The sequence below is a fragment of the Erinaceus europaeus genome, chromosome 2 (genome assembly GCF_950295315.1).
Source record: "Erinaceus europaeus chromosome 2, mEriEur2.1, whole genome shotgun sequence".
Classification (NCBI taxonomy): Eukaryota; Metazoa; Chordata; class Mammalia; order Eulipotyphla; family Erinaceidae; genus Erinaceus; species Erinaceus europaeus.
This window is the reverse complement of record NC_080163.1, coordinates 74,934,770-74,962,504: the sequence shown is the minus strand read 5'-3', so window position 1 is coordinate 74,962,504 and position 27,735 is coordinate 74,934,770. Positions and strand designations below refer to the sequence as shown.

General features: G+C 44.0%; 1 protein-coding gene across 8 annotated transcripts in view; it reads left to right on the top strand.

Moving 5' to 3' along the window:
• RBPMS (RNA binding protein, mRNA processing factor) overlaps window positions 1-27,735 on the top strand; it is a 191,999-nt gene that overhangs the window by 157,965 nt on the left and 6,299 nt on the right. Inside the window, exons 6-9 of one of the 8 annotated variants that reach the window (XR_009547530.1) lie at window positions 2,378-2,508; window positions 14,643-14,713; window positions 16,152-16,221; window positions 24,572-24,675. Coding sequence is in view for 5 of the 8 variants with exons in the window: in XM_060183064.1 (XP_060039047.1) it covers window positions 2,378-2,508; window positions 14,577-14,713; window positions 16,152-16,221 (338 nt within the window). In the remaining 3 variants the exon portion in view is untranslated. Of the gene's footprint in view, window positions 1-2,377; window positions 2,911-5,105; window positions 5,348-14,576; window positions 14,714-16,151; window positions 16,222-24,571; window positions 24,676-27,735 lie in introns of those variants that run through there. The other 7 variants (XR_009547525.1, XR_009547539.1, XM_060183064.1 and 4 more) reach the window with 7 other exon arrangements.

Here is a 27,735-nt window from a genome sequence, read left to right as displayed (position 1 = left end):
CGATTTCCTTTTCAATTTTATAATTTAATTTCACGTTTTTTAATTTTATTTATTGTATGAGAGAGAATGAGGCAGAAAGATAACCAGAATCTCACTCTGGCATATGTAATTCCAGGGATCAAACTCACAACCTCTCATTTGAGAGTCCAACATACTTTATGCACTGCACCAACTCCTAGGTTGCTGATTATTATCATCATCATCATCCTCATTATTATTTTCATCACAGAGCCAAGGAGTGAACTGAGAATGTCATGCATGCTTTACCTCATCAAGCAGGCTCACCAGACTTTGTTTCTTCTTCTTGAGAGTGGGATGGATACACAGAGAAGAGGGAGAAAGATCAGATCGCCATATCACCATCCATAGTGCTCTTATGTGATGCCAGGATTAAACTCAGACCTTGGGCATGGCAGAGTGTTTACTCTGTCCATTGAGCAGTCTCCTGACTCATGGGATGGCTTCTGAATAGTGTGAAGGAGTTGTGTGATCTGTCAACTTCTGGAACTTCTGAGCAGCTGACTCACAAATGGCTTTATCAGGTCACCTTTTCCCCCGACTCCTACCGCTGTCCTGGGTAGCATCCTTGGTCTACTAAATGTCAGATTTAGATAAAAGTAGCTGTTGAGACTGCTGCTTCACAGGGGCCACATTCATAACTATTGAGTGATATTATTTTTGCCTTTGTTCCCTCATGTGCTTGCTGTTACTTTAATGGATTGTTTCCTGATACATTCTGAGGCCAAGCACTTGCCGTTCACTCCTGCAAACTGCAGCTTGACCTGAATAGGATCTGAGCTGCACGATGAACATTTAGACCCCAGGCAGTTGGCAATCTGACTCATTTTTTTAAATTTATTTATTTAAGAAAGGAGACATTAACAAAACCGTAGGATAAGAGGGGTACAACTCCACACAATTCCCACCACCTGATCTCCATATCCCATCCCCTCCCCTGATAGCTTTCCCATTCTCTATCCCTCTGGGAGTATGGACCCAGGGTCGTTGTGGGTTGCAGAAGGTAGAAGGTCTGGCTTCTGTAATTGCTTGCCTGCTGAACATGGGCGTTGACTGGTTGATCCATACTCCCAGTCTACCTCTCTCTTCCCCTAGTAGGATGGGTCTCTGGGGAAGCGGAACTCCAGGACACATTGGTGAGGTCGTCAGTCCAGGGAAGTCTGGTTGGCATCATACTGGCATCTGGAACCTGGTGGCTTCTTGGTGTCACACTTAGAACTCCTTGTTCCCTCTCCTGCTGAAGGCCAGGATCCTACCCTTTCCAGCAGTTGTTGTCAGAGCTCACGCCAGCAGCAGCTTCCAAGTCGTCATCTTGGCTCTGCCCCAGTCTGACTCATTTGTTCCCCTCCCTAAAAGATACAAATGGGGTGCGTAGTGGCACACTGGGTTAAGCACACATGGCACGAAGTGCAAGGACCAGCATAAGGATCCCACTTCCAGCCCTGGCTCCCCATCTGCCGGGGGGGGGGGGGGTGTCACTTCACAAGTAGTGAAGCAAGTCTGCAGGTATCTATCTTTCTCCCATCTCTAGCTTTCCCTCCTCTCTCTATTTCTCTCTGCCCTACTCAATGGGGGGGGGGGGGGCGGGTAGGGAAAGAGAGAGAGATATAGACAGTACAAGCTGCATCTGTGAACATTGTACACCTCTTGGGGAGCTTTGGCTTAACCAATATACTCAAAAGATTTTCACTCTACTTTCTTTGGATTTATAACAATTTAATTGTCCTTTAGTCACAATGTCTGACCACGTGCTTCTGAGGAAAATATTTGATGATTAGGATTTATTTGTCAAACTCTATAGTTGTGATCCATCCAGGTCCTACCTATTTAGCCAGTGTTCTTGCAAAGGCTTTATGATAGGTTTTCCTGCCTTTCTTTTTTTTAAAGAATTTATTCATGAGAGAGATAGGAAAAGAGAAAGAACCAGATACCACTCTGGTACATGTGCTGCCATGGATCGAACTCAGGACCTCATGGTTGAGAATCCAATATTTTATCCACTGCGCCACCTCCCAGACCACTCTTCTTCTTTTCTTTAGAGGTCAATGTCTGCTGTTTTATACAGAAACTCCCCACTGTTCTTGGGTTCCCCCAGCAGTAGTTGGAAAGACTTCACAGTATCCACAGCTCGGGTCTCATCAGGTCAGATGAGGCAGCAAAGACTCACTGTTTTTTCTCATTTTATGTTCACCCTTCCCTCACTGCAATTTTCCAGTAGTCAAAGCCCACAGGTTATCAAAAGAATGCGAGTCATTTGATTTCTGATAGTCACTGGGGCTCCGTTATTGGATGTTTTGTTTTCTGATGTAAAACCTGCTGTTTGGTAACCACTAACTCTTCCCTTATTCTTTTCTTGCAGATGAGCTCACAGTGCCTGCACTTTACCCCAGTAGCCCTGAAGTGTGGGCCCCGTACCCTCTGTACCCAGCGGAGTTAGCGCCTGCTCTACCTCCTCCTGCTTTCACCTATCCCGCTTCACTGCATGCCCAGGTAATTTATACCCATCGGCCACGACTTCACTCACTCTACCACCAATCTTCTCAAACCTGGTTCTCCAGAGCACACCATACAACTAACACCTATCCAGCTAACAGATCCACCTTCAAAAAATTACTGATCCCCTCTAAATCAAGCTGACACTCCTCCAGGACTGATGAGGACCATCTGACAGCAATGGCATCACCCACTGCCTGATGTTTGCCCCAGTCGACCACCTCTCTCTTCCTTAATGATCTCACCTTTGTGTCACACACACAAGAAACAAGGCCTAGGTTGCCTCCTATCTCCCAGCCAGCTAGAGGGCATCTCTCAAGCATAGCTGTCAGTGTCTTGTGCAGTTGCACTACCAAGGAAGGTGTGTGCTTGTGGCAAACAGGAGTGAGTGTGTGTGTGTGTGTGTGTGTGTGTGTGTGTGTGTGTGTGTGTGTGTGTGTGTGTGTGTGTGTGTGTGTTGTAAACCTGGGAGGTTCCAGAAGGAAGATTGTGCTATCTTATATATGTTACAGGAATGACTTAAGGGGAACCCAGGATAGTGTCTAGAATGCAACTATAGGTCAAGGTAAAGTTCTTAGTTCTAACCAGCTTCATTTCATAGTTAAGAATAGCCTGAGTTCCATAAACAAAAATGCCTTTGTTTCTCCACAAAGATTACAGCCTACATAACACACACACGCGCGCGCGCACCCCTTAAAAAATTTTTTCTCTTAATTTTCTCTCTTTTTTAATAATTATTTTATTTTATTTTATTTATTGGATAGAAGCAGTCAGAAATTGAGAGGGAGATAGGGAGAGACAGAGAGACACCTGCAGCCCTGCTTTAACACTTGCAGACCTTTGGGGACCTAGGTCCTTGTGCATTGTAACATGAGCACTCAACCAGGTGCCCCACCACCTGGCCCCTTAATTTTATCTCTAGTGCAATTAGTAATGATTGGTGTTAGGATTCAGAATGATAACCAATTTGCAAATAAGAGAAAAAAATATAAATTTCATTTCTCTTGCTGAATGTGTAATTCTCTAAGCAAGAAAGTTTGGTTTTCCTTTTTTAATTGTCAGCTTGGAAATATGGGTTGGTTGGAAGAAACAGCTTCCCAGACAACTTCCTTCTACCTTAAAACTCTACTATGTTGTATAAAATGTACCATGTTGTTGTATAGGACACCTAAAGCAGCACTGGTCAGATTTATTTTATAAGCCACGGGGCAAGGGAATGCTAGTCTGGACTTGCCATTTTCTATTCTTTCAGCTGAATTATTAGAGCTCATGTACCTAGATCCAAGATATGGTTTACCTGCTGTTGGAGAGAATCGATGTAGACAGTAGTACCAGTGGAGAAGGAAAATAAGAGGGTGGAGTTGAGTATGCTGATGACACTTTCTAGATTAGCTGTGCTTTTTGCTTTATCTTTGCTCTGCTCTGCTGCTTTTCCCACCTTGATTCAGTGTCAGTGCTTGGTGTCACCCTCATGATGGCAGGTAGCAGCATAGGAGGGGACGGGTTAGAACACAACCAGTTGATGTCTTCTGAGTCAAAGTATGTTCGTCATTGATCAGTGACATGGAGCAACTCAAATAGGCCCTTCTGAGTGTGTCTCCTGTTCCCTTTAGTAGACTGTCTAGAAACAGATAAAAGATAATTAGATCAAATACTAATGATAACCATGAAATGGTGCCCTGTTAGAAAGTCTTCCAAATACATGCAACGAAACCTTTCACTATTACCTTGGGAAATCAAGAATTGGCATTTGCCAGGAAGAATTGGGATTTGGATATGACATCTTGTTGATTTCATTTACCATCGCTTCCTTCCTATAACAGATAAAATCTTATGGCATTAGAACATTCATGCAGGGGCAGGGAGGTAGCATAATGGTTGTGTTAAGAGACTGTCATGTCTTCATAATCTTGAGTGTTTCCCAGCCTGGAATCCACTGAGCTTCACCCCATCAGTCCCGTAATTGGTTGGACTGCTGGTATCGGTGAGATTCATGTTAATCAGCTCCACTTTCTGCTTGGAGTCTTTCTCAGTGGAAGTTTGGATTGTGTATCATAAAGGCTCACGAATAAACATGGCTATTCAAGTTTATTTTGAGACTCCTAGAATTAACTGGTAGAGGCTTTTCCAGACCCTTTTTGCAGATGAGACAGACCAGAGAAGATGGAGAGTTATTCAAAGTCCACAAGTGACACTGACGAGAGCATTTCACCTGACTCCCAAGCCTCATTCTCCCGACCTCACTAGTGGCTCACTAAAGACTTATCCTTTGATGGAGTTTTGGAAAGACCACCTCCAGTGACTCCCTGGATCATTTCTAAGTAGCAGAGAAAATTGATAGAAGAGACTTGGAGCAAAGACAAGGGAATAGAACTTACCCTCCACCCAAGGGGTCTAAGAGAATTTTCATTAAACAGAGATAGAACAGTAAGGAAGACCCTGACAAAACAGCCCCATATGGATAATTCTTTTTTTTTTTTTTTTTTTATTTTGTAAGTAATAATTGTATGTCTTTGAAGAAGTTTTTGAATAATTTTGCTTTCCTCAGTAATGTTGTGCTCTGTTTTGAGACATGGATGTTTTTTTTCTTCTAGTGTTTGTCTCCTGAAGCAAAGCCCAACACACCTGTCTTTTGTCCACTTCTCCAGCAAATTAGATTTGTCTCTGGGAATATGTTTGTAACTTATCAGCCTCCTGCAGACCAGCAGAGGGAGCTCCCATGTTGAATTTGCTTATTAGATACTCTCCCCTTCCCCCTTCCCTCCTCTTATTTTGCAAAAACTATTTCTTGGCAACATTTGAGAGATTTCAATAAAATTTTATTCAGAGCAAAAACAATCTCAAGTAGACTGCAGCGTTTTGTTTTCATGGTGATGCATTTGGAACACATATGTTGTCTCTAGAATTCTGGAAGAAATGGGCCCATGAGGCTAAATATAAATTTTTAAATGGGAGAAGAACTCAGAACACCCTGGGGAGACTTGGCTGCTACTCGCATCATCCTGGGCTCTTGAGCTGCTGAGAACTGCATACTGAAAGATTTTCATTCTAGCAACTGTGTGCCACATCGACCAAGATAATTTGCCTCAGCAGGGATGGTCTAGTCCATGAAAGCCTATTTGATAAAAACAGAAGCATCTTCCAGTGCCCACTCTGATTCTGTGAAAGAAAGGCCTAGAGAATAGACTGTTACTGAACAGGTCTGGTTCTTCCATCTCTAAATGGAAAGTGTCATTGTCGAAGCCTCAGTACCATCTTGTTAGAAATGAAAGAATTATTTGATAGAGCTGATTTCATGACTTTTCCATGACATGCTATGGAAATAAATAAATAAATAAACCTAAATAAATCACATAAGCCACTATGAATAGTATAGGAAGGTTTCATCATGGCTTCTAGGAAAATTATTGACTGAAGAGAACCTCCAGCTGTTCCTGTCACCTCCATGTCACATACTTTAGCTGTTTTAAGTCAGTTCTTTAAAAATTTCGTTTATTTATTTATTTATTTTTTTTATTTGTTTATGAGAAAGGAAGGAGAGAACCATAGCATCACAGTGGCACATAGGATGCTGAAGATTGAATCCAGGACTTACTTTATGATTCTGCTTGATGCACTAAACCCCACCTCTTGGACCACAGTCTGGGTTCATTTTTGCTTTTATACCTTTATTGCTGATGGAAAAAAGGGTCAATGAAGCCCTCTGTCCTCACTACTTTTGCTCAGAACCACATTGTTGGGTCAAACACTTCTGCAGGTAAGTAGGACTAAGGGAGCAAACCCTCTTGGGACAACAGAAATTCCACAATGCTCTCTGCACCTGCGGACAAGAACATGTCACCTCTGTGTAAACAAAAGGCCCTAAAACCATGACATAGACTGAGGGGAGAAAGACATGACCCTAGGGAGGCCCCTTGTGACACACTGGAAAAATTTTAAAGGTTAAACCCAAAATAAATACAGATATGGGCCATGGAGAACAAAGCAGGAAGGATAGTTACTGAGAGGCAATTATTAAGCAGAGGACATCAGACTCCACCACCACCCTGCCAGCTCCAGGCAGTTACTCTGCAGCCATGTGCAACGTTTTTTGAGAACAGCATTTTAATCTTCACTTATTTTTGTTTGCTCTTATTTATTTATTTAGATTAAGACAGAGAGAGAGAGAGAGAGAGAGAGAGTGTGTGTGTGTGTGTGTGTGTGAAGGAGCCCAGAGCAGCAAAGCTTCTGCCAATGTGTTGGAGGCTGAACTTGAACTTGGATCTCATACATGACGAGTTATTTTGCCAGTCCACATTTTCAACTTCAAACAGACAAAATTTCTTAATATGTCCCCTCTGTCACTGTGCCATGAAGAGATAACAAAAACATAGGAACATCTGGCTTATCACAGGGTGGGAGCCAAACACATAGACTGAAAAAGGATACGGATAGGTTTGTGGACTCTGGGGAGCTCAGGACCCAGGAGGCCTGGCAGCCGTATGTCTTGTGCAGACACAGTGGACACTCATGAAGGACTCTGCATTCTGTTTAGAAGACAGTAGCACAATGTGATGGTGACTGGCTCCATAGTGGGATTTGCAGATAAAGCCCATAAGAGGCAGCTTCAGTGCCATACCAACCTGCTAAACTCCCCAAGGTAAGAATATTATTGGGAAGCTCAGGGCATTGCCTCTGTGGCATCAACATCTAGCCCCTTGTCCTTGTGTCTGGGCTTTCCCAGACACTCTGGTGTCCTTACAGCCCATCAGGGTCAGTGGCTTTCCCAGAAACTCCAGTTTTAGGAGACTGCCTTTGAGTCTGGAATCCAAGACTTTCAGTTGTCATCAACCTAAACTTTCTATTCTCTGATGCTTCCTTTATGCTGTAACTCTGAAAGCCCATCTGTGAAGAAGAAATACTCTTTGAGAGTCCCCTGAAGGGAATCTAGTTATCTATTTTGGTTTGTCTTCCAGTCATTTCAGACCATCTGACTTCACTCTGAGGAAGGCAGAGAGACCAGTCAGCCTGCTGGCATTGTGCATGAAGCACAGTCTCCCATGAGCTTGGGGTGTTGTGTTTTCCAGTTTGGGGGAGCATTGAGCTTCTTTTCTTTCCACATTCTCTTCCTGGGCTTCCCTGCCTGCCTTGAGGGTTCTGGCCTGTGCTAGGGCCTGAACCTTTGAAAGTCTTAGTCTGTGTCAGTGATACAGGAAGTACAGGCTGGGGGACTATGTGGTCAGACATGGACTCCTGTTATTTCCAACCTTTGTAACCATAACCAGACAAGTTCCTTAACCTCTGGGCTTCAGTGAAAGGACTAATCATTCTTCAAAAAACAAAACAACAACAACAACAAAACACTTTAAAAATGGCCTGGCACTGAGTGAGGATGAGTGTCAGCCTTTTAAGGAGCATTTGAATTTTCACCAAGGAGAAGGAGCTGGTCTCGGACTAGTAGCACATACAATCATGATTGTTCAAACAGGATGATCATCACATCCTGATGACACTAATGAGGCTGCAGAAGCCTCTGTTTAGCTGCAGCCAAACAGAAGGCAAAATACTAGGGGAAACAAAAGAGGGTTAGTTTGTCAAGTGACAGAGCAACCAATATCAGACCCTGAAAGCAGCTGCCCTGCCGCCAGCAGTGAGGCCTGTGGCTGAAGCCAGCACTGGGAAATCTCACCCCAGGCCCTCCCCAGAGGAAGTTTCCCCTTCAGCCAGACCGGACATGCCTGTCAGAAGAAAACCTCCTGACAGGAAATGGATCCCGAGTGGGAAACAGCTGAATTCCCAGAGAGACCAAATAGTTTGTGTTATGTTGCTTCACTCAAATCCTTCATCCCTGAACTTTACAGCTGCTGCCTTATCTTGCTGCCAATCAGAGGAACTGGAGAAGAGATATATCAATAGGTCATCCAGCCTGTTCTTAGATTTTCCTGGAACATTCTTCCCACAGTCTTTTCAAGAGGATTCTGCCCAGCTTCATTTCCAGGTGGTGCAGTTACATCTGGTGCTTTCAGAAACATTTCTCTCTGAGCCTCATGGGACCCCACTCATGGCTTAGCAAGTAGTCTCTGTACTCTCTCCTAGTTGAATTATTTATTTTTTTATTTATTTTTACTAGACCATAGCCTAGCTCTGGCTTTTGGTGATGCAGGAAGATTAAACTTGGGACTTTGGAGCCTCAGGCATGAGAGTCTCTTTGCATAACCATTATGCAGTCTACCCCCATCCCCTAGTTGAATTCTTTATCTGCTTCTGCTTTGCTGTTTTCTGTTTGGAGAACTGAGGAGCCCATAATGATTGCAATGAAAGACAGAAACATCTGCACTGTCCTCACTGTTCTCGAGACTGTCCAACATCATTCATCCGGAGTTACTGAGGAATATGCTCCAAACAGCCCCCTAAGTAGACAACTATATAGAAATTCATCAGTCCCCTGCTGCAGTGTCCCAGGTCTCAAGGAGATTTCCTAGGAACACTGAGCTTAAGATATCTCATAACAAAACTTTTTTTTTTAATCAATGTTATTAAATAAATACAGGCTTATGGTGCTATTGGAGATTGAACCTGGGAACTTGAAATGTCAGGCATGTTGTCTTTTTTTGTGTAGCTACGATGTTTCTACCTTTGACTCCTCCCTGTCTCACCTTGCATGGTGCATAGCATTCTCCAATTTTCTTAAAACATGTTCCATTTTACCTTTTATCAGCCAAACCTGTAAGCGCTATTTGTGCACTCACCTTTTCCTTGAGGTTATGAGCATATGTATGGTCAGTCATCACAGGTGGTGCAAGGACCTAGTACATCAGTCGGACATAACCTCTTAAGATAAAATAATTTTTTGTTGTTGTAGTGGGTTTTTTTTTAAATATTTATTTTATTTCATTTATTCCCTTTTGTTGCCCTTGTTGTTTTATTGTTGTAGTTATTATTGTTGTTGTCGTTGTTGGATAGGACAGAGAGAAATGGAGAGAGGAGGGGAAGACAGAGAGGAGGAGAGAAAGATAGACACCTGCAGACCTGCTTCACCGCCTGTGAAGCGACTCCCCTGCAGGTGGGGAGCCGGGGTTCGAACCGGGATCCTTACACCGGTCCTTGTGCTTTGCGCCACCTGCACTTAACCCGCTGCGCTACAGCCTGACTCCCCGGGGTTTTGTTTTTGTCAAGAGTGCTGCTCAGCTCTATCTTCTCATGGTGAACCTGGGATCACAGAGCCTCAGACGTGAGAGTCTTTTTGCATGAAACCAAAATAGGCTGAATTTTTATGATACTTTCCATCTAATTGACCAACTTTCAGGTTTTAGCCAAGTTTGTTTCAATCTCATGAAGCCTCAGTTCCCTCATGTATAAGTAGGAAGGGGTGAACACTTAGTCTGTGGAGTAAAATGCTTGTCATAGTGTGGTCATTTTAAAAATAGCTCTTGTATTTCTGTTTGTCCAAACTAGACCCGACATTGCCAGAAATTCTTGAGCCCTCCCTCTATGTTACTTTAAAAACATTTAGGATGTAGATATTAAAGATTGGTAGCCCAACAGGAAAAAACTAAAGCTCCAGGCTTGCTTGTTTTTTTTTCTCTATTCCTCTCTCTTCACCCCCCACCCCCAGACCACTGCTCAACTGACATAACTGTGCTGCCAGGACTTGAGCCTTGGACCTCTCATAAAGAGAACCATCTGGATCCATGGCTGAAGTTGTGTGTGCTGATTGTTCACCCAGATTACACCCTAAATTTTGTGAATTCTAACCATCTTGGAAATAACCAAGGCTACAAAGGAACTTTGGTGTGATACAAGACATAGCCTTCATAAAAAATAAGTGAACTTTTTCTTGAAGAAAACTGATTCTGACAGGGGGAAGAAAGGAAAATCAAGTCCAAATGTTTTATTCAAGATTTGTGCTGCGGGTGGGGAAAGCCAAAACTTGGTGACAGGATGGGAAAGTGGGACACCCCAACTTCAAGCCTCATCTGCTCCACCATGAAGTTCTCGCTTCACTGAGCTCAGCTCTTGGGGACCTTTAATGGCCCTTGATAGCAAACATAGTTAAAAATTAACAGACTGACAAAATTAAATATGGATGACAAGCAACCACTGTGGACTTCATCTGACACACAGTGTTACGCGCTTGGGTACCCTCGACCGAGTAGCATCGTAAGTGGACTTCTGGGATGTCTAAGTGCATTTCACATGCCTGCCTGAAAGCAAGAATCTAACTTGTGCATAGTGCACACTGGGAAAGAGTCTAAAAGCCCAGGAGAGGAAATTATTGCTATAGACTTATGTTTTATTAAGCACAGCCATGTCCAGGCTTAGAAGATGTTGTTGTTAGACTTGGTACCTTCCTTGTGAGGTCTGAAACCTCCCTGCATGATGTCATGGCTCAGTGCTGCCCCACCACCCACACTGGGCCACATCACTGAGCCTGCTACAGCTGGACTGTCTTCTTGATCACCTCTATTCCAGATGCCAGGCTCAACTTTGTACCAGTTCCCATAAGTTTATAGTGTACAGTGCTAACTTAACAAGTACTAGGTGCCAGACACATAACTCGTCAGAAAGAATGTTCGCTATGTTTTATGCTCTGTCTGTTAAGAATATGGCAAAAGTAGACAGATAGAAGCAGATGGACAAACAGGTTGAGGAAAAGCTTATTTCGTAGTTTGTTATCAGTACTTTCCCGTGTTGTGAAGGGCCCAGGTTTGAGTCTGGCCCCCACCACAGTAAAGGAAGTTTTGATCTCTTTCTACAAAAGAGAAAGGCCAAGAAAGAAAGGGAGGAAGAATATGGGCTGACATTTTGCAAGAGAGTGATGAACCATGAAGGGTGATTGATTGTTTCCTTACAGAGCTGTCTAGTGGGCCCCCTTCCAAAGCAGAGAAATTCTTAGATGTTCTATTTGGTGTCACTCTGACCAGCCGTGTTCACCTTCCTACAGACAGCCCAGTATCCTACCCTATGCATTGGATTCCAGGTTGCAAGCTGCTGCCTCTTGGAGCTTACAGCAGCTGTGGTTCCAAAGTCGCCATCTTGGCCCCGCCCCCTCAGACATTCTATTTGGATATTTTTTCAGTAGTCAGGGGAGCTGTCTGAGGTTGCTCAGCAGTATTGTGCAAAGAATTGTGTGCATGAGGTCCCAGATTCTGATGAAAGAATGTGGGTAACTACAGTCTGCTCACTATCAGGGAAGTTCCAACTGGGTGTTCAGGGCTTCATTGTAGGCTTGGTGTTAGAAGAATTTCTGAGAATAGGAAAGAGGCCTTAGTTCTGAACATAGTGTTGGAGACATCTATATTTCAGTCTCAGCACCCACCTCAAGGAAAGAACACTTTGGCTCCTTTTTTGTGGAGATGGTCAGGGCACAGCTGGTCTTCCAGTTCTAATTACTTCTGTTAAGAGCTGGAAATGTGGGTGTCATTTTTATATGTCCCAACCTCATAGATGTGCCAGATTTCACCATTGGAAGGACCAATAGCTTAATACTCAAGAGATAGGAATAGCTGCTATATGGTAGAAAGGTTGTGTGGTTAGGTGAGTTTGGAGAGCCCAGGGCTAAAGAAAGTTTGAACAGTTTCTTATAAAAATTTTCAGAATTTTTCTAGGTATCTGGAATCTTGGAAGCTGTTTTTCTCAAACCTACCTGACCATAGAACATCTCTAGACTTTCTGGTAACTTTACTCAAACTTGAGTATGTAAATAATTGTCCTTTAATGGGCTTGTTAAATGCAAGTTTTTCGTCCCTACCTCTAGAGTTCCTGCACTTCTGACAAGTTCTCAGACCATGCTGATGATGGTATAGGGACTCTTAAAAACCTATATTTCTCATTATTGTCAAAGAATCAAATAGCTAGACCAAAAGGGTATTTAATAAATGCTACTATCAGCTTACCCAGGTACTATGTAAGGTGTTCTCATGATATTAAAAAAAAAAACACAGTGCTGGGAGTCAGGCGGTAGCGCAGCAGGTTAAGTGCACGTGGCACAAAGCACAAGGACCAGTGTAAGGATCCCGGTTCGAGCCCCCAGCTCCCCACCTGAAGGGGGGTCACTTCACAGGCGGTGAAGCAGGTCTACAGGTGTCTATATTTCTCTCCCCTCTCTATCTTCCCCTCCTCTCTCCATTTCTCTCTGTCCTACCCAACTACAACAATTTTAAAAAAGGCAACAAAAGGAATAAATAAATTTTTTTAAAAGTCACACACACAAATGTTTAAATAAATAATTAAAAAAAAAACAGTGCTAGGAGTTGGGCAGTAGCGCAGCAGGTTAAGTGCATGTGGCGCAAAGCGCAAGGACTGGCTTAAGCATCCTGGTTCAAGCCCCCGCCTCCCCACCTATAGGGGAGTCGCTTCACAAGCAGTGAAGCAGGTCTGCAGGTGTCTATCTTTCTCTCCCCTTTGTCTTCCCCATCTCTCTCCATTTCTCTCTGTCCTATCCAACAATGACTACATCAGTAACTACAACAATAAAACAAGGGCAACAAAAGGAAATAAATAAATAAATAAAACAGTGCTCTGATGTGAAGCAGTCAATAGGAAGGGCATAGCACAGTGCAGATGGTTACTCCTCTAGTGCTTTACACAGTGCTCCTCAGAAAGCATGTAGAAGGGCTAGGAGCTCTTCCTTGGCACCAGTCAAGGTCCTCTTGTCCTTGAAATATTATTGAGAATTGTAAATTCTACATATATTTTAATTATCTCAGCCATAGTTTCCCCATTTATAAATGGGAGAGGGTGAAACATGGTTTCTAATTATTTCGTCTTGCTTTCCATTTTGGTTTTGTTCCGAGTTACCATTTTTTTTCTGGGAATCTGACTGCTTTCTCCTGTCCAGTCAGTCCATCACCAGTCCCAGGAGCAGGGACCATGTTACAGTTATCCGAGATCTCGATGTTAATCTTTGCAGGATTCTGCATTTTAAAAAAGCATTTCTGAGGTAATGCAAATAGTATCTTAAACCATTTGGTTCTTGGATGATGAACTGTAACAGTTATTATAAGTACTATCTTAATGCTTCCTAGTAGATAATCACTCCAGGGTCTTCCATATTGCTTGTTCCCTTACATGTCACAACTCCTGAGATGTGCGTAGCATTCTGAGGCACCAAGAAGAGAGAATTGGTGTTAGTTTGAATTGTCTGTGTTGTTAGAGGAAGGGGTTTTCAGAAGATCATGGAATTGTATTTGGGGTGTGTGTGCCTGTTTGCATGTGTTCATGGGTCTGTGTTTGTGTATACCTGGGCATTCTCCTATAGGCACGGTCATTACTTTCCTTAGGTGGTAAAATACAGAAACCTACTTACTCCCTGATGAGCCATTCCAGGAGAAGGGGACTAAGAAAAAATCTTGAATTTCCTAGTGTTTATGATGCCATTTAGGTAGTAGGCAGGGATGACCCAGGCCAGAAACAGCAGACCAAATGGATTAAGGGTGAAGTTTTCCCTCCACTTGAGGACAGCAGTGCCTAGCTCAGCTTGCTTTCCTGGGTCTGCTGTCCCATGAGGTGCTTAGTAGACTCAGCTGGGACATTGCCCTCTGCTAGAAGGTGGATGCAGCCTGAGCTCTCCAAGGTGGAAAAGCAGGGAGAAAAACCCTACTATTTTGTCAAGTACAGTGGTATCCGAGCTGCAGGCACAAGAGTGATGCATTTGGGGGGCTTTTGTCACCACTGCCTTTACTGAGAATCAGTAGGTGAGCTTGGTTAGTCCTGTGCTCCCAGCTGGGAGCTGATACTGCATGTCACCCTGAAGGGCCAGGATGGAAGGAGACTTACAGACAGTAGGTCTGGTCACACACACAATGTAGGGAGAATTGGAAAGCTATATGGGTGAGGAAACTGGCTGAGTGGCACCTGGGAGATGAGGCTTCCTTCTCGCAGTCACCTTCACTGAGATGAGTCCTGCCATCACTCCTCTGCCTCCCACCCCACCTCTCCCGTGTCTTCCCTGTGGAACCCCATCGTGGCTTGGTCTCCTTGGGCTCAGCGCCCAGCCCCACACCCAGGCAGCACCAGTGCTACCACCGCACTCCCCCACTTCCACCCAGTGCACATAGACCCCTGCCCCCCACCACTGTGTTTAGGTTCCCAGCCCCCCACTTGGTGAGGGCACACTGTGCCCCTGGCCCGTTCTTTACCACCCGTCTCAGGAAGGCAGCTCCAACTCTACCCTTTGCTTAGTGAGCAAGTGGATTCAGATGCACAAAGCCATATACCACTGGTAGGTATATGTTTTTTCTTTTGTCTTTCTGCCTTCCTGCCCTGGACTCTTCCCTCTCCCCTTCTCTCTCCCTGCCTCCTTCCTTCCACATTTTCCCGCTTTATGTCTATCTTCACAGTGACGTTATGGAGGGCCTACGTGAATGGGAAGTGCGTAGTCCTTCCATGTCTTTAATTGGCATGAGTGTCAAGATGACTCCGGCCCTGTCTAAAATGAGCTTCAGTACCTCCTGGTGGCCCCAAAGGGTACAATACTGCCCTGTTAAAATATCGGGCTCTATGAGAGCTGTGATTTGTATGGACACCTGAGCACTTCTACTAAATAACTGTTGTGGAAGGTTCTCTAGTATAGATTTCTGGGGTAGACAAAAGTTCAGAACATATTCAGTCCCCATATTAAGTCCCCATTTTCTGAGTAACAAGGCCAGAAGCTTCTTCATGTTGAGCTAGGGGCCCCGTATGTGGCATTTGATAGCCACTCTGTGAGGAGGCCCATCTGATAGAAACTCCCAGGACTTGTGTATTTATGTGGAGCAGGACAAAAAAGGTCAGGGTCCTGTATGGACTTTCTCTGGGACCCATTCCATTCCTGGACAGTCTTTCAGAATCAAGTTAGAGGATTAGCTGGGCCTGAGCCCTAAGTGGCCCAGCCCCAGTCCTCAGAATAGAGCACAAAACATCACTGTATATTTGCTAGGATCTGGGCTTCCCCTTTAGAAACCAAATAGAAGTGGTGGAGCTATAAACTCCTCCCAGCAGGAAGCAGAGGGCTCAGTAACCAGAAACCCTTTTCTAGAACAAATAGAATTTCAAAGACATTCTGGCTATACCCTCATATGGAGAGGGTGAGGAATTGCCCCTTCCTTATCAGAGCAGATACATGCCTTCACATACTGCTTAGAAAACCTCTTAAGAGCTAGAGGAGGGAGCACAGAGTTTAAGCAATAGACTTTGACACCCGAGACTCTGAGGTCTCAGGTTCAATCTCCAGCATCACTGTAAGCTAAACCATAGCTGAGCAGTGCTCTGGTTAAATGTATACATATATCAATTAGGCATGACCAGAAAGATTACTTAGCTCCAACTTGCACCCCATTAGGCCCTAGGAATCACCTTCCAAATCAGAGATACTTTGTCCTTTCGCTCTTCTTGCCCATTTTCCCTCTTTCTAATGGGGAAAAAAAAAAAAAAGGAAGAACGAAAGAAAAAAAAAAGAGACCCCACAAGACTACTTGTCCTTCAGCCTACGAATCGACCAGTAAGTATGGAAGTGATCCCAGCTGACTAAATTATCAAGAATGTGGTGTATTTACAAGTCTATAGAAAATTCTTGGGATGCTCCTCTGAGGAGGCTGAGTGGGTACATTTGGACCTGCAGAAGCTGGCAGGACACTTGCCTCAGCCCTGGATCACAGCTTCCCTCCTGTATGTCTTTCCAGGTGCGCTGGCTCCCTCCCTCCGAAGCTACTTCTCAGGGCTGGAAGTCCCGTCAGTTCTGCTGAATACTAGGTAAGTACTGCGTTGCATTGTCAAAGGGCTAGAGGAGCTGGGCATGCAGTAGGCACTCATTAAATAGCAGCTCTCCTGTCTCAGCAACTACTCTTCTATACTTCTTACTTGTTAGATCTGACAATTTGAAGAAGTCCCCTCATCTTTCCTGAGAATTTCCACCTGGGATTTAGGGGCAAGGGAGGGCTGCTAATCTCAGCAAAGAAGTCCCAGCTGTTCAACTTCCTAAACCAGCATAAGTGCTTGTTTCCATGGGACAGGTGGCCTGTCAGCATTGAAATCTTCAAGTCCCATGGTGCGGTGAAGGAAACAATACCTAAATTTGTGTATTTGGTATTTGGGCCATCTTCCCTTAGGCTTAACCTTAGATTTCTGAACTACCAATTTTTTTTTTTTTTGCCATAAATGTGGAATGCCATGAAATACAAAGCACCATTATTCTAAACTCTTAATTTGTTATATGAACTTGCGAAATTTGTATACTAAAGTCTTTTAAATAGGAGCTTATCATCAAACATCTCATTGATAAGTAATTTATCTCTATCATTTCTTCCTAAACCAAGGGGGGGGGAATGAGAATATGAATGGTGTAGACCTTCATCCAGTTGGAAGTGTTAGACATTATGGAAGGGGGCCAGGTGGTAGCACACCTTGTTGAGCATGCATTACAATGTGCAAGGACCCAGGTTCAAGCCCCCAGTCCCCACCTGCAAGGGGAAAGCTTTGTGAATGGTGAAGCAGGTCTGCAGGTGTCTGTCTCTCTCCTTCTCTGTTTCCCCTTCCTCTTGATTTCTGAATGTCTTTATCCAGTAAATAAATAAAGATAATAAATGAATGAATGAATGAATGAATGAATGAATGAATGACATAGGGGATCGGGTGGTAGCACACTGGGTTAAGCACACATGGTGTGAAGTTCAAGGATTGGCTTAATGATCCCAGTTCAAGCCTCCGTCTCCCCGCCTACACGGACAAGTGGTGAAGCAGGTCTGCAGGTGTCTGTCTTTTTCTCCCTGTCTCTGTCTTCCCCTTCTCTCTCAATTTCTCTCTGTCCTGTCCAACAACAACAGCAATAATAACAACAAAGACAACAAAAAAATGGGGGAAATGGCCTCCAGGAGCAGTGGAATGGTAGTGTAGGCATCAAGCCCCACAGATAACCCTGGAGGTATTAAAAAAAAAAAAAGGACATTATAGAAGTTATACCCGACATAAATCATAATCCTTTCCTTGGAGTACTTGTAAAAATACTTCCAAACTAATGTTCTGTTTCTTTTATCATTATTGCTGATTCTCATTTGCCTTTGCTGGGTCACTTGATACTGAGGCATTAGTAGAGGTTATAGGGTGTAAAGGTGGCTGACTTATGCTCATCTTACATGGAGATGTACAGTGTTTTTGATCACTCACAGGGAAAATAATAGATTAATGATAAATACAGGAGATTGTTTTGTATAGGTCAGTGCCCTCTTAGGGGAAGAAAACTGAATGAGATTTCAAAGTCTTGTGTAATTTTATGTTTCAGGGGCAAGTTGCCCTGTGACCTGACATCTCTGTTGGGAAGTAAAGTCACCCTTATAGTCTTTTTTTTTTTTTAATTTAACTTGTGAGACTATAAGTTAATAGGAGTGTATATTAACACCATTCCCACCACCAAAGGTCTGTGTCCCATTCTGCCTTCCCAGTGAAGCTGAGCATCTACCCTCACCTTCTACTCAGAGATTTTTACTTTGGTGTCCTACTCCTAATGTTATGTTCTTAGTACACTGCTGAGTGTAGCCTTCATCTGTAGCAGTTCTCTCCCAGGAGTAGAAGGAAATCCCACAGAAGACTGATCGGGGGTGATAAAATAGTTCATTTTTAAGCATGAAGATATACTAGGATCAGTTAAGTCTGGAATTTCCCATTCCCATGTTCCAGATCCATATATCCATAGCTAACTTATAAATATACCTATCTCCTAGCAAATTGTTTGCTTGTTCAGAAAAGCCTTAATCGTGTCATTCTGTGAGACACTCACTCTGTTACCGGGCAGTATTGGTCCAGCACCGTCACATGTGCAGCTCCAGGAGCATGTCATTGTGAACCTCTCCCCTCCTTGACAGTCTCTGTATCTTGCCAATGGTTGGCTAGGTATTCATCTACATGTGTCTAGGATAAGATAGCTAGATTTTTTGTTTTTTTTTTTTTTTTTTTTTTTGATAGAAGCAGAGAGAATTTGAGAGGGATGGGGGGAGGTAGAGAGGGAGCGAATCACATGCAACACTGTTTCGCTACTTGTGAAGCCTTTCCCCCCCCCCCCCGCCCTGCCCCCAACAGATGGGAGAGGTGGGCTTGAAGCCTGGTTCTTGTGCATGGCAACATGTGTACCACCATCCAGCCCCAAGATAACAAGAAATTCTGGTGCTCACAAAATGTATGTACGGCTTGAAATGTTGATCTGGAATTCAGTGCAAACTGAGACAACTCCTCCAATGAGGAGTTCATGAAAGTGGGTGAAATAAGTCTTCATCTCACTAGATGTAAAGAAGTCACAGAGGACTCAGCCTATGGAGAATGTATCATGACCAGAGGAGCAGTAAAGGCAGGGAGCCCAGGAGTTTTTGAACTACTTCTCCCAGCAGTGTTAGAGAAGCTGTCGAAAAGGTGAATGACATTAGGGAATGCCTTGCCATTCGACAGTTACTGTTGACAAAGTATTGTGATTGCAAAGGGCCTAACAAAAGTATATTCCAAATATTTACATAGTCCAAAGGGAAGATATCTTCATTAAGTAGTTACATGAATTCTAGTCAGAAAGATCCTGCAATTTGTATTAGCTCACCTAAATTTTTTTCCCCAACATATCCTCTGCCATAGACCATCTGCTGAGTATCAAGAGGCAGCAGTGGCTGCCAAAGGACTAGCAGTCCATCTGTCCCTGTTCCCCTACCCCCCAAAGTACAGCTCATTTCATACTACAGGGAGTGCAGAAAGATGTAATGTCTCCTACTGGATGGATCATTTGTTCTGAGCTAAACTTGGACCATGGGCCAGATAGATTCCTTCCTCAATGTCTGGAAGACGAGGAAGAAGAATGGTGGCTGACTGAGCTTCTTACCACTGTACTTGGGGTGGGAGTCTAGTCTCCCATACTGTCTGAGTTAGATCATCTCATTGTGGATCCATTATTGAGGCTCCTTCTAATCTCTTGGATCTAGTCCTTTCTAAGACATCTAGTAATCCAGGCTATGTAAACAGAGGGAAATGTAAATTACAATGGAAAACAATGGTGCTGATGAAGTAATACAAACATTCTAGAGCAAGAGGGCTTAACAAAGCAGCCAAAGGAAGGGTGGATGTGATCAGTAGTAGCACTGCTGGCTCACATGGCCTCTCTCCCTCCATGCCTCGGAGGGATTTTTGTTCCTTACAAAAAAATGGCACCAGGACATAAGACAGAAGTGCCAGTGACATCTGGCATCCTGATTTATAATGCAGACTGCCCATCACGTCTGATGTAATGTAGTATTGGGATGCCATCTTTCCAAATCTTGCACTCCCAAAAGTGAGCATATTAAGTGTGTGTGTGTGTGTGTGTGTGTGTGTGTGTGTGTGTGTGTGTGTGTGTGTGTGTTGTGTAAATGATATACAGATGTATAAAACCAGGCCAGTGCCCCTAATGGGCTTAAGTTCTAATGAGCAAGAGTTGTCAGTACACATACTTAAAGAAGAAAGAATGTTGACTCAGAGTGCTCCAAGATGATCCTGCTGGGAGGAAAGCACCCCTTCGGCTGTGTGAGAAGGTATAAACCATCAGAAGGCGTAAGACTATCAGAGGGATGTTACTGGTTTCTGATTCATACAGCATCTCATTTGATGCATGATATTTAATCTGGCCACCAGCTAGAGATTTACTAGTGATGCAACCTTGTGGCACAGACTGCCAGGCTACATAATAATTTAAAGTGATTATATTTTAAAGTGATTATCAAGTATATTTCAGCTACTTTGAGAACAAGTTCTTTACAGCATTCTTTATTGACAGTTGAAATGTAGTTAAAAAGAAGAGGAGCAAAGGGGTAGGGGAAAGTGTGGTTGGGGTCAGTGTGGAAGGCTGTCTTTCACTCATGAAAATTCCGTGGCGATGGATCACAGAATAGAAATTTGCAGTACATTTAGTTACAGATTCAACAATTACAGAAAGACACATAGAGGAGTAATAACTCGGGGACTGGGTGGTGGCACATCTGGTTGAGCATACAGACTGAGCCAAGGACTCAGGTTCAAACCAGCAATCCCCACCTGCGGGAGAGCGGGGGAGCTTTATGAGTGTGAAGCAGGGCTGCAAGTATCTGTCTCTTCCTTCACTAGTACTGGCTATCTATCCAATAAATAAAGATAACGAATCATTTATTTTCTTTTTTTTTTCCTCAGAGCACTGCTCAGCTCTGGCTTACGGTGGTGCGGGGGGATTAAACCTGGGGCTTTGGAGGCTCAGGCATTAGTCTCTTTGCTTAACCATTATGCTGTCTACCCTCCGCCCCCAATAACAGATATTTTAAAAATAAACAAAAAATGCAAAAAAACATAAAGGTAATAATGCTGGAATTTGAAACTTTTTATTCCTTCTCTTTAGTCTTGAAAGATGTGCCTACTCTGGCTTTGCCTATTGGCACAAGGGCTTTGGGCATAGAACTGTTGTCGAGGGAGCCCTGGGTACTTAGCCAGGCAGGAAAAGCACTGACTGCCTCATGTGGGCTTCTGCCTTCTCCCTAGAGGAGACCCAAATGCCCTACTGCTTACACTGCAGAGTGGCAGAAATCTAGGACACTATTTGTGACTGATTTAACTTCCCTTTTCTGTTACTGAAATTCCCATGTTACATTTTGATTTATTATCAGAATATTACTGAATGTCTGTGGTGTGTAGGGTGCTATATTGAAGATACAACAGTGAACATGATGCTTTTCTTCATGGGGCTTGGCATCCTGCAGGTGGGAGGGAACTGATAATAAGACCATAGGTCAGGTGGCGAGCAGTGTGCAAAGCAGCAAAAGCCAAAATGGGAAAGTGAGTATTTAAGGATGATAGGCGTTGCATTTTGCACAGAGTGGCGCCCCTTTCAGTCAGTGCTGTGTCCTTCAGACTTTTTTAAAAATTAAAACACGGCAAACACCTGCTAGACATACAAGCACCACTATGGAGTCAGTTTTTTCTTTTTTTCTTTTGCCTCTAGGGTTATTGCTGGGGCTCTGTGCTTGCACCATGAATCCACTGCTCCTGGAGGCCCTTTCCCCCCCTTTTGTTGCCCTTGTTGTTGTAGCCTTGTTGTGGCCATTATTGTTGTTGTTGATGTCATTGTTGTTGGATAGGACAGAGAGAAACCGAGAGAAGAAGGGAAGATAGAGGGGGAGAGAAAGATAGACACCTGCAGACCTCCTTCACCGCTTGTGAAGCGACTCCCCTGCAGGTGGGGAGCCTGGGGCTTGAACTGGGATCCTTATGCCGGTCCTTGCTCTTTGCACCACGTGCGCTTAACCCGCTGCTCTACCGCCCGACCCCCTGGAGTCATCTATTTTATCCTCTGCCCAATATCATCAATCTTTTGTAAACAGACTAGAATATCTTAAGAGACCACACACACACACACACACACACACACACACACACACACACACACACACACACACATACTAGCATGTATACTGGTAAAGTTCCTGGGAGAAGTTGAAAGAGGATGGTCACGTTCAGACCAAGACACTGAGACTCAGTGGTCCCACAGTTTCCAGAAAAATCACAGATCAGGACCACCTACAGGAGCCAACTCCAGCTCTGCTGTGTTCCTACATTTTTCTCTCCTACTCCACTGAAAATGGAAACTCATTAGAGCCTATGCACCTCTGGTGTCTTCTTTGTGTGCAATCATGTTACAGGTCCCTGCAGACTCCGGCCTACACACTTTAACCGTCTACTATGTGAGCCCCAGTTTGTGGGAATAACTACAAAAAGCAGTTTGGTAATACAACTCCCATGCTTTAGAAGCTCAGGACAAGAGTCAGGCCTCAATACTTGTGAATTTATCATTCCTGGGCTATATTGAATAGCTTAAGTCCAGAAGTCAACAAGAATCTGTTTACCAGTTTGTTTGTTTTTTTATAGGCATCCAAAAAACATAGCTTTGGTCTGGCAACCCCTAGGGCCCACCTAGGTTTGCTACTAAGGCAGTTCCTCCCTACTAGACTGCTGTTGGTAGATATTGAATGAGCTGATACATACTTATATTTTTAAACAACACTTATTTTCCTACCCATAAAATTCCTACCTTCTATCTGGAAGTCAGAGTCATATCTGCTCATTATTTGATGTTTTGATTTTTTTTTAAATTTATTTGATACTGACAACAGAAATAGAAAGCAAGGGGGATATAGAGAGGATAGAAAGGGGGGATATATCTGCAGCACTGCTTCACCCCCCTGTGAAGCTTTTCCCCTGCAGATGGGGGCCAGGGGCTTGAACCCAGGTCCTTGTTCACTGTAACGTGTGCTCAACCAGGTGTGCCACTACCCAGCCTCCCATTTGATGTTTTGTAGTAGAGTTCTGGAGAAAACCTTTTCCCTAATTCTGAGAAAGAAGAGAGGTGTCCTAAGATGGCAAGTTTTCCTTCACCTGTACAGAATGTGCCAGAAAACCAGTGTGATGTTTTCAAGGAACTCAGTGGGTTTGCAGCAACACAATGTACAGTCCTGTTAACAAGGTGCTGCTTGCCAAAAACAGCTTCTGGCTGAAGGAAGGTAAGCAACGGTCACTAGGACTGGACATTCAAGAAATATCAGCCTATTCACAGGGAGCAGAGCCACTGGTATCTTTGTGCTAGGAGTCAGACTTCCTTCCTTGACATCAGGAATTCTTGTGAAAAACAGCTGGCTCTAAGACAGTCATGACTACAAAAAGAATATTAAGAATTTATTATTTGCCAGGTCACTTCACCTTCATATTTTAAAATTATAAGCTTTAGGGACTAGCAGGATAAATTCAAAAATGTTATCTGTCATTTGTTTTCCAATAGATGCTTGGAGCAAGGTTAGCTCATTGGTGCAGATGGGGGTGTAGATAGCATAGTGGTTATGCAAAAGAGACTCTCATGCCTGAGGCCCTGAAATCACAGGTACAATGCCCTGCACCACCATAAATGAGAGCTGCTCAGTGCTCTGGTTTAAGGGGGGGGGGGGGGGGACTGGGTGGTAGTGCAGCAGTTTAAGCACACATTGTACAAAGCACAAGGACTGGCCTAAAGATCCTGGTTAGAGCCGCTGGCTCCCCACCTGCAGGGGGGTCGCTTTGCAAGCAGTGAAGAAGATCTGCTGGTATCTATCTTCCTTTCCCCCTCTCTGTCTTCCTCTCCTCTATTTCTGTCCTACTCAAGAACAACAAGGGCAACAAAAATGGAAAACAGTGGCCTCCTGGAGCAGTGGACTTGTAGTGCAGGCACTGAGGCCCAGCGATAACCCTGGAGGCCAAAAAAAAAAGGACCCGACAGTGGTGCACCAGGTTAAGCACACACGGTACCAAGCGTAAGGACCTGCACAGCATCCCAATTTGAGCCCCCAGCTCCCCACCTGCAGGTGGTCGCTTCACAAGCTGTGAAGCAGGTCTGCAGGTGTCTATCTATCTTCCCCTTTCTTTCTGTCCTATCCAAAAAATTGAAAAAATAGCCACTGGAGCAGTGGATTTGTAGTCCAGGCCCCTAGCCCTGAAGGCAAACAACAACAACAACAACAACAAAAAAAAAAAAACAGAAAAGCACAGGTTTCTCCTAGAGAATTGCTTTTGTGGCCTTGAGCCAAGCAAAAGCCATTGCTGTGTCTAGGGTACCTTAGAATATGTTGGGCTTCATATCGTGTGCCTCTGCTCTACATACCTTTTAAAACAGTCAAGGTCCAACACATATGCTTCTGAATGGCTAGACAATCTCCTCATGCTGCCTCTGTGACCTTAAGGTGATTTATACCCTCTCCTATTCTTGAGTTGGGATGTGAAACCCCCCCCTTCTCCGGCCCCAGGGCTCAGTGCTAGAAACTCCTTGGTATCCACTTTCCATTACTGAAGATAACTATCATCTATCTACCTACCTCCCTGTCTATCTCTCCTTACATTTGCACGGACTCCTAAGTCCTAAGCTCCCTGTCCTGGTATGAAAGTGGAAGGCCGTTTTCAAGTAGTAATCCAGCAGCAGAGAGAGACCTTTGGCTCTGAGCTCACTGCGGTCAGAATAGGCTGGATTTCAAGATGCTGGAAACCCCAAACAGTAGGCTAGCCCTGAGGTGGAGATTACTGCACCTTGTTAATGGCTGACCATTCTCCTTCCCAGGTTCCAGGTGTGTGATGTTGGCTGCAATTTGTCTTGTGGGTATTAATGCAATCTTCAGTGGTGGCTACTACTCTCAAGCTGTTCTACAAAACTGGAGCGTGCTGGTGAGTTTAAGAGTCAGAGGCTGAACGAGTATATCCTGGACAGAACATGATGGCTGCAGACCACTGTGCCCGGGCCCTTCATGTCAGCATTAGATAGTCACCCTTTGCGCCACCTGTGCTTAACCCACTGCGCTACCGCCCGACTCCCCCTTTAGACATTTTTTAAATAAATATTTATTCCCTTTAGTTGCCCTTGTTTTATTGTTGTAGTTATTGTTATTGATGTTGTTGTTGGATAGGACAGAGAGAAATGGAGAGAGAAGAGGAAGACAGAGAGGAGGAGAGAAAGATAAGACACCGGCAGACCTGCTTCACAGCTTGCGAAGCAACCTCCTGCAGGTGGGGAGCTGGGGGCTCAAACCGGGCACCTTACGCCGGTCCTTGCACTTTGCGCCATGTGCGCTTAACCCATTGTGCTACCACCCTATAGACATTTTTACGAGTCTCTTCAGCAATATGATGATTGCCCTTGTGTATGACTGGATGAAATAGCCCTCTGACTAAATTCCATCAAGTTGCTAAACTTGTCAAGTGATTTTTTTTTTGTGACTTGTTCGTCTTTTTTATTTTTGACAGGTATCATTTCTTTCATCTACTTCTAGCAACATATATGTGTGTGTGTGTAAAAATTTAATTTGAGGGAGTCGGGCGGTGGCGCAGTGGGTTAAGCGCAGCGCAGGGACCGGCGTAAGGATCCCGGTTCGAGCCCCCGGCTCCCCACCTGCAGGGGAGTTGCTTCACGGGCGGTGAAGCAGGTCTGCAGGTGTCTATCTTTCTCTCCCCTTCTCTGTCTTCCCCTCCTCTCTCCATTTCTCTCTGTTCTATCCAACAACAAAGCAACGTCAACAATGGCAATAATAACAGCAACGAGGCTACAACAACAAGGGCAACAAAAAGGGGAAAAAATGGCCTCCAGGAGCAGTGGATTCATGGTGCAGGCACCGAGCCCAGCAATAACCCTGGAGGGAAAAAAAAAAAGAATTTAATTTGATAGGACAGAGACATTGAGAGGGAGAGAGACACCTGCCACACTGCTTGTGAAGCTTCTCCTCTGCAGGTAGAGACAGGTTCTTGAACCTGGGTCCTTGAACATGGCAACCTGTGTACTTTGCCAGGTGCACCGCTCAGCTCCAGTTAAGGGTAATCTTTATACTGTATTCTTCCCTGGGGCAAACTGCCTTCCAGCTACCACTTATGAAGGAACAGCCTAGAACAGCAGGAATGCCAGGCCCATGGATATATGTCTCAACCTAAATATGGTGGTAAAACTGAATCTTACAGAGACCTTACAAAGTAAAGATGAGTCAGAAAAAAAGATAGAATTCTTGCTAAGATCAGAGTCTTAAGTAACTTGATGATCAGTATGCACCAGGCTTGCGGCCTGTGACTCCCCATCCTGCACTGGGAGCAGGCAACCTGGACTTCAGACAACCTGAACTAATGAATCCACTGCACCTGGGGGCCATTTTTCTTCCATTGTTATGGTTGTTGCTATTATTGTTGTTGTTGTTGTTGGATATGACAGAGAAATGGAGAGAGGAGGGGAAGACAGAGGGGGAGAGAAAGACCTGGGTCTTTCCTGGGCCTTTTCCACACTGACGTCTATTTTTCCCACTTACTCTATACCATAGCTTTCTCCATGCTAGTCTATCATTTCAGTAAAATTTTTTTTAAGTTTTTTTCTTTTTTCTTTAATATTTATTTTATTTATTCCCCTTTGTTGTCCTTGTTGTTTTATTGTTGTAGTTATTATTGTTGTTGTCGTTGTTGGATAGGACAGAGAGAAATGGAGAGAGGAGGGGAAGACAGAGAGGAGGAGAGAAAGATAGACACCTGCAGACCTGCTTCACCGCCTGTGAAGCGACTCCACTGCAGGTGGGGAGCCGGGGTTTGAACCAGGATCCTTATGCTGGTCCTTGTGCTTTGCGCCACCTGCGCTTAACCCGCTGCGCTACAGCCCGACTCCCTTCAGTAAAATTTTTAAGACTCTGGGGAAGTTGAAAAATCAGTTAACAAGGGGTTGGGTGGTGGCACATCTGATTAAATGCACACATTACCACGCTCAAGGACCCAGATTCAAGCCCCCAGTTCCTTTGCAAGGGGGAAGCTTCACAAGTGGTGAAACGGGTCTGCAGGTATCTCCCTGTCTCTCTCTCTCTCTCTCTGTCTCTCCCTTCCCACTCAATTTCTGGCTGTCTCTATCCAATAAATAAAGATAATTTTTTTAAAAATCAATGAACAATACCCATATAATTTTGGAAGATTAAAATAATGCAGTAAATTAACCCAGATATTATTATTTTTTAATTATTTATTGGCTAGGCAGTCACAAATCGAGGGGAAAGGAGGCGATAGAGACCAAACATTATATTTAAAGCACTCTTTTAAAAATTATTTTAATCTTTATTTATTGGATAGAAACAGCCAGAAATCGAGAGGGTGGGGAAAGAGACAGACACCTACAGCACTACTTCACCAGTAGCAAAGCTTCCCCCTTGCAGGTAGAAACCAGAGGCTCAAACTCAGATTCTTGTGCACTGTAGTATGTGCCCTCAACCAGGTGTACCACCAGCCCTGACCCCCCAAATATTAACTCAGGACTCATACAGATGAGCCCAGTTAAGAAACAGCAGCAACTGAAACATCTAATACTTTTTTTTTTTTTATTAAGCCAGAGTACTACATAGCTCTGCTTTATGGTGGTACTATGGATAGAGCCTGGGACCTTTGATGCCTCAGGCATAAAAGCCTTTTTTAATAGCTATTGTGCTAACCTCCAGCTCTCTCTCTAATAACTTTATGTAATGAAAAGGCCTTAAGTAACTATGGGGAGGGGAACTGGGAGTCTAGAGGCCCCAGATATGCCTGAAGTGAGGAAGAGATCATCTTCAACAACAGCTCAAATGGTGGTTCAGTAACTACAGTGTCTTTCATGGCTTACCAGAATAAGTTTAGAGAAGATTCATATATATATATTCTCTTTTGTTGCTCTTGTTTTTCATTGTTGTTGTAGTTATTGATGTCATCATTGTTGGATAGGACAGAGAGAAATGGAGAGAG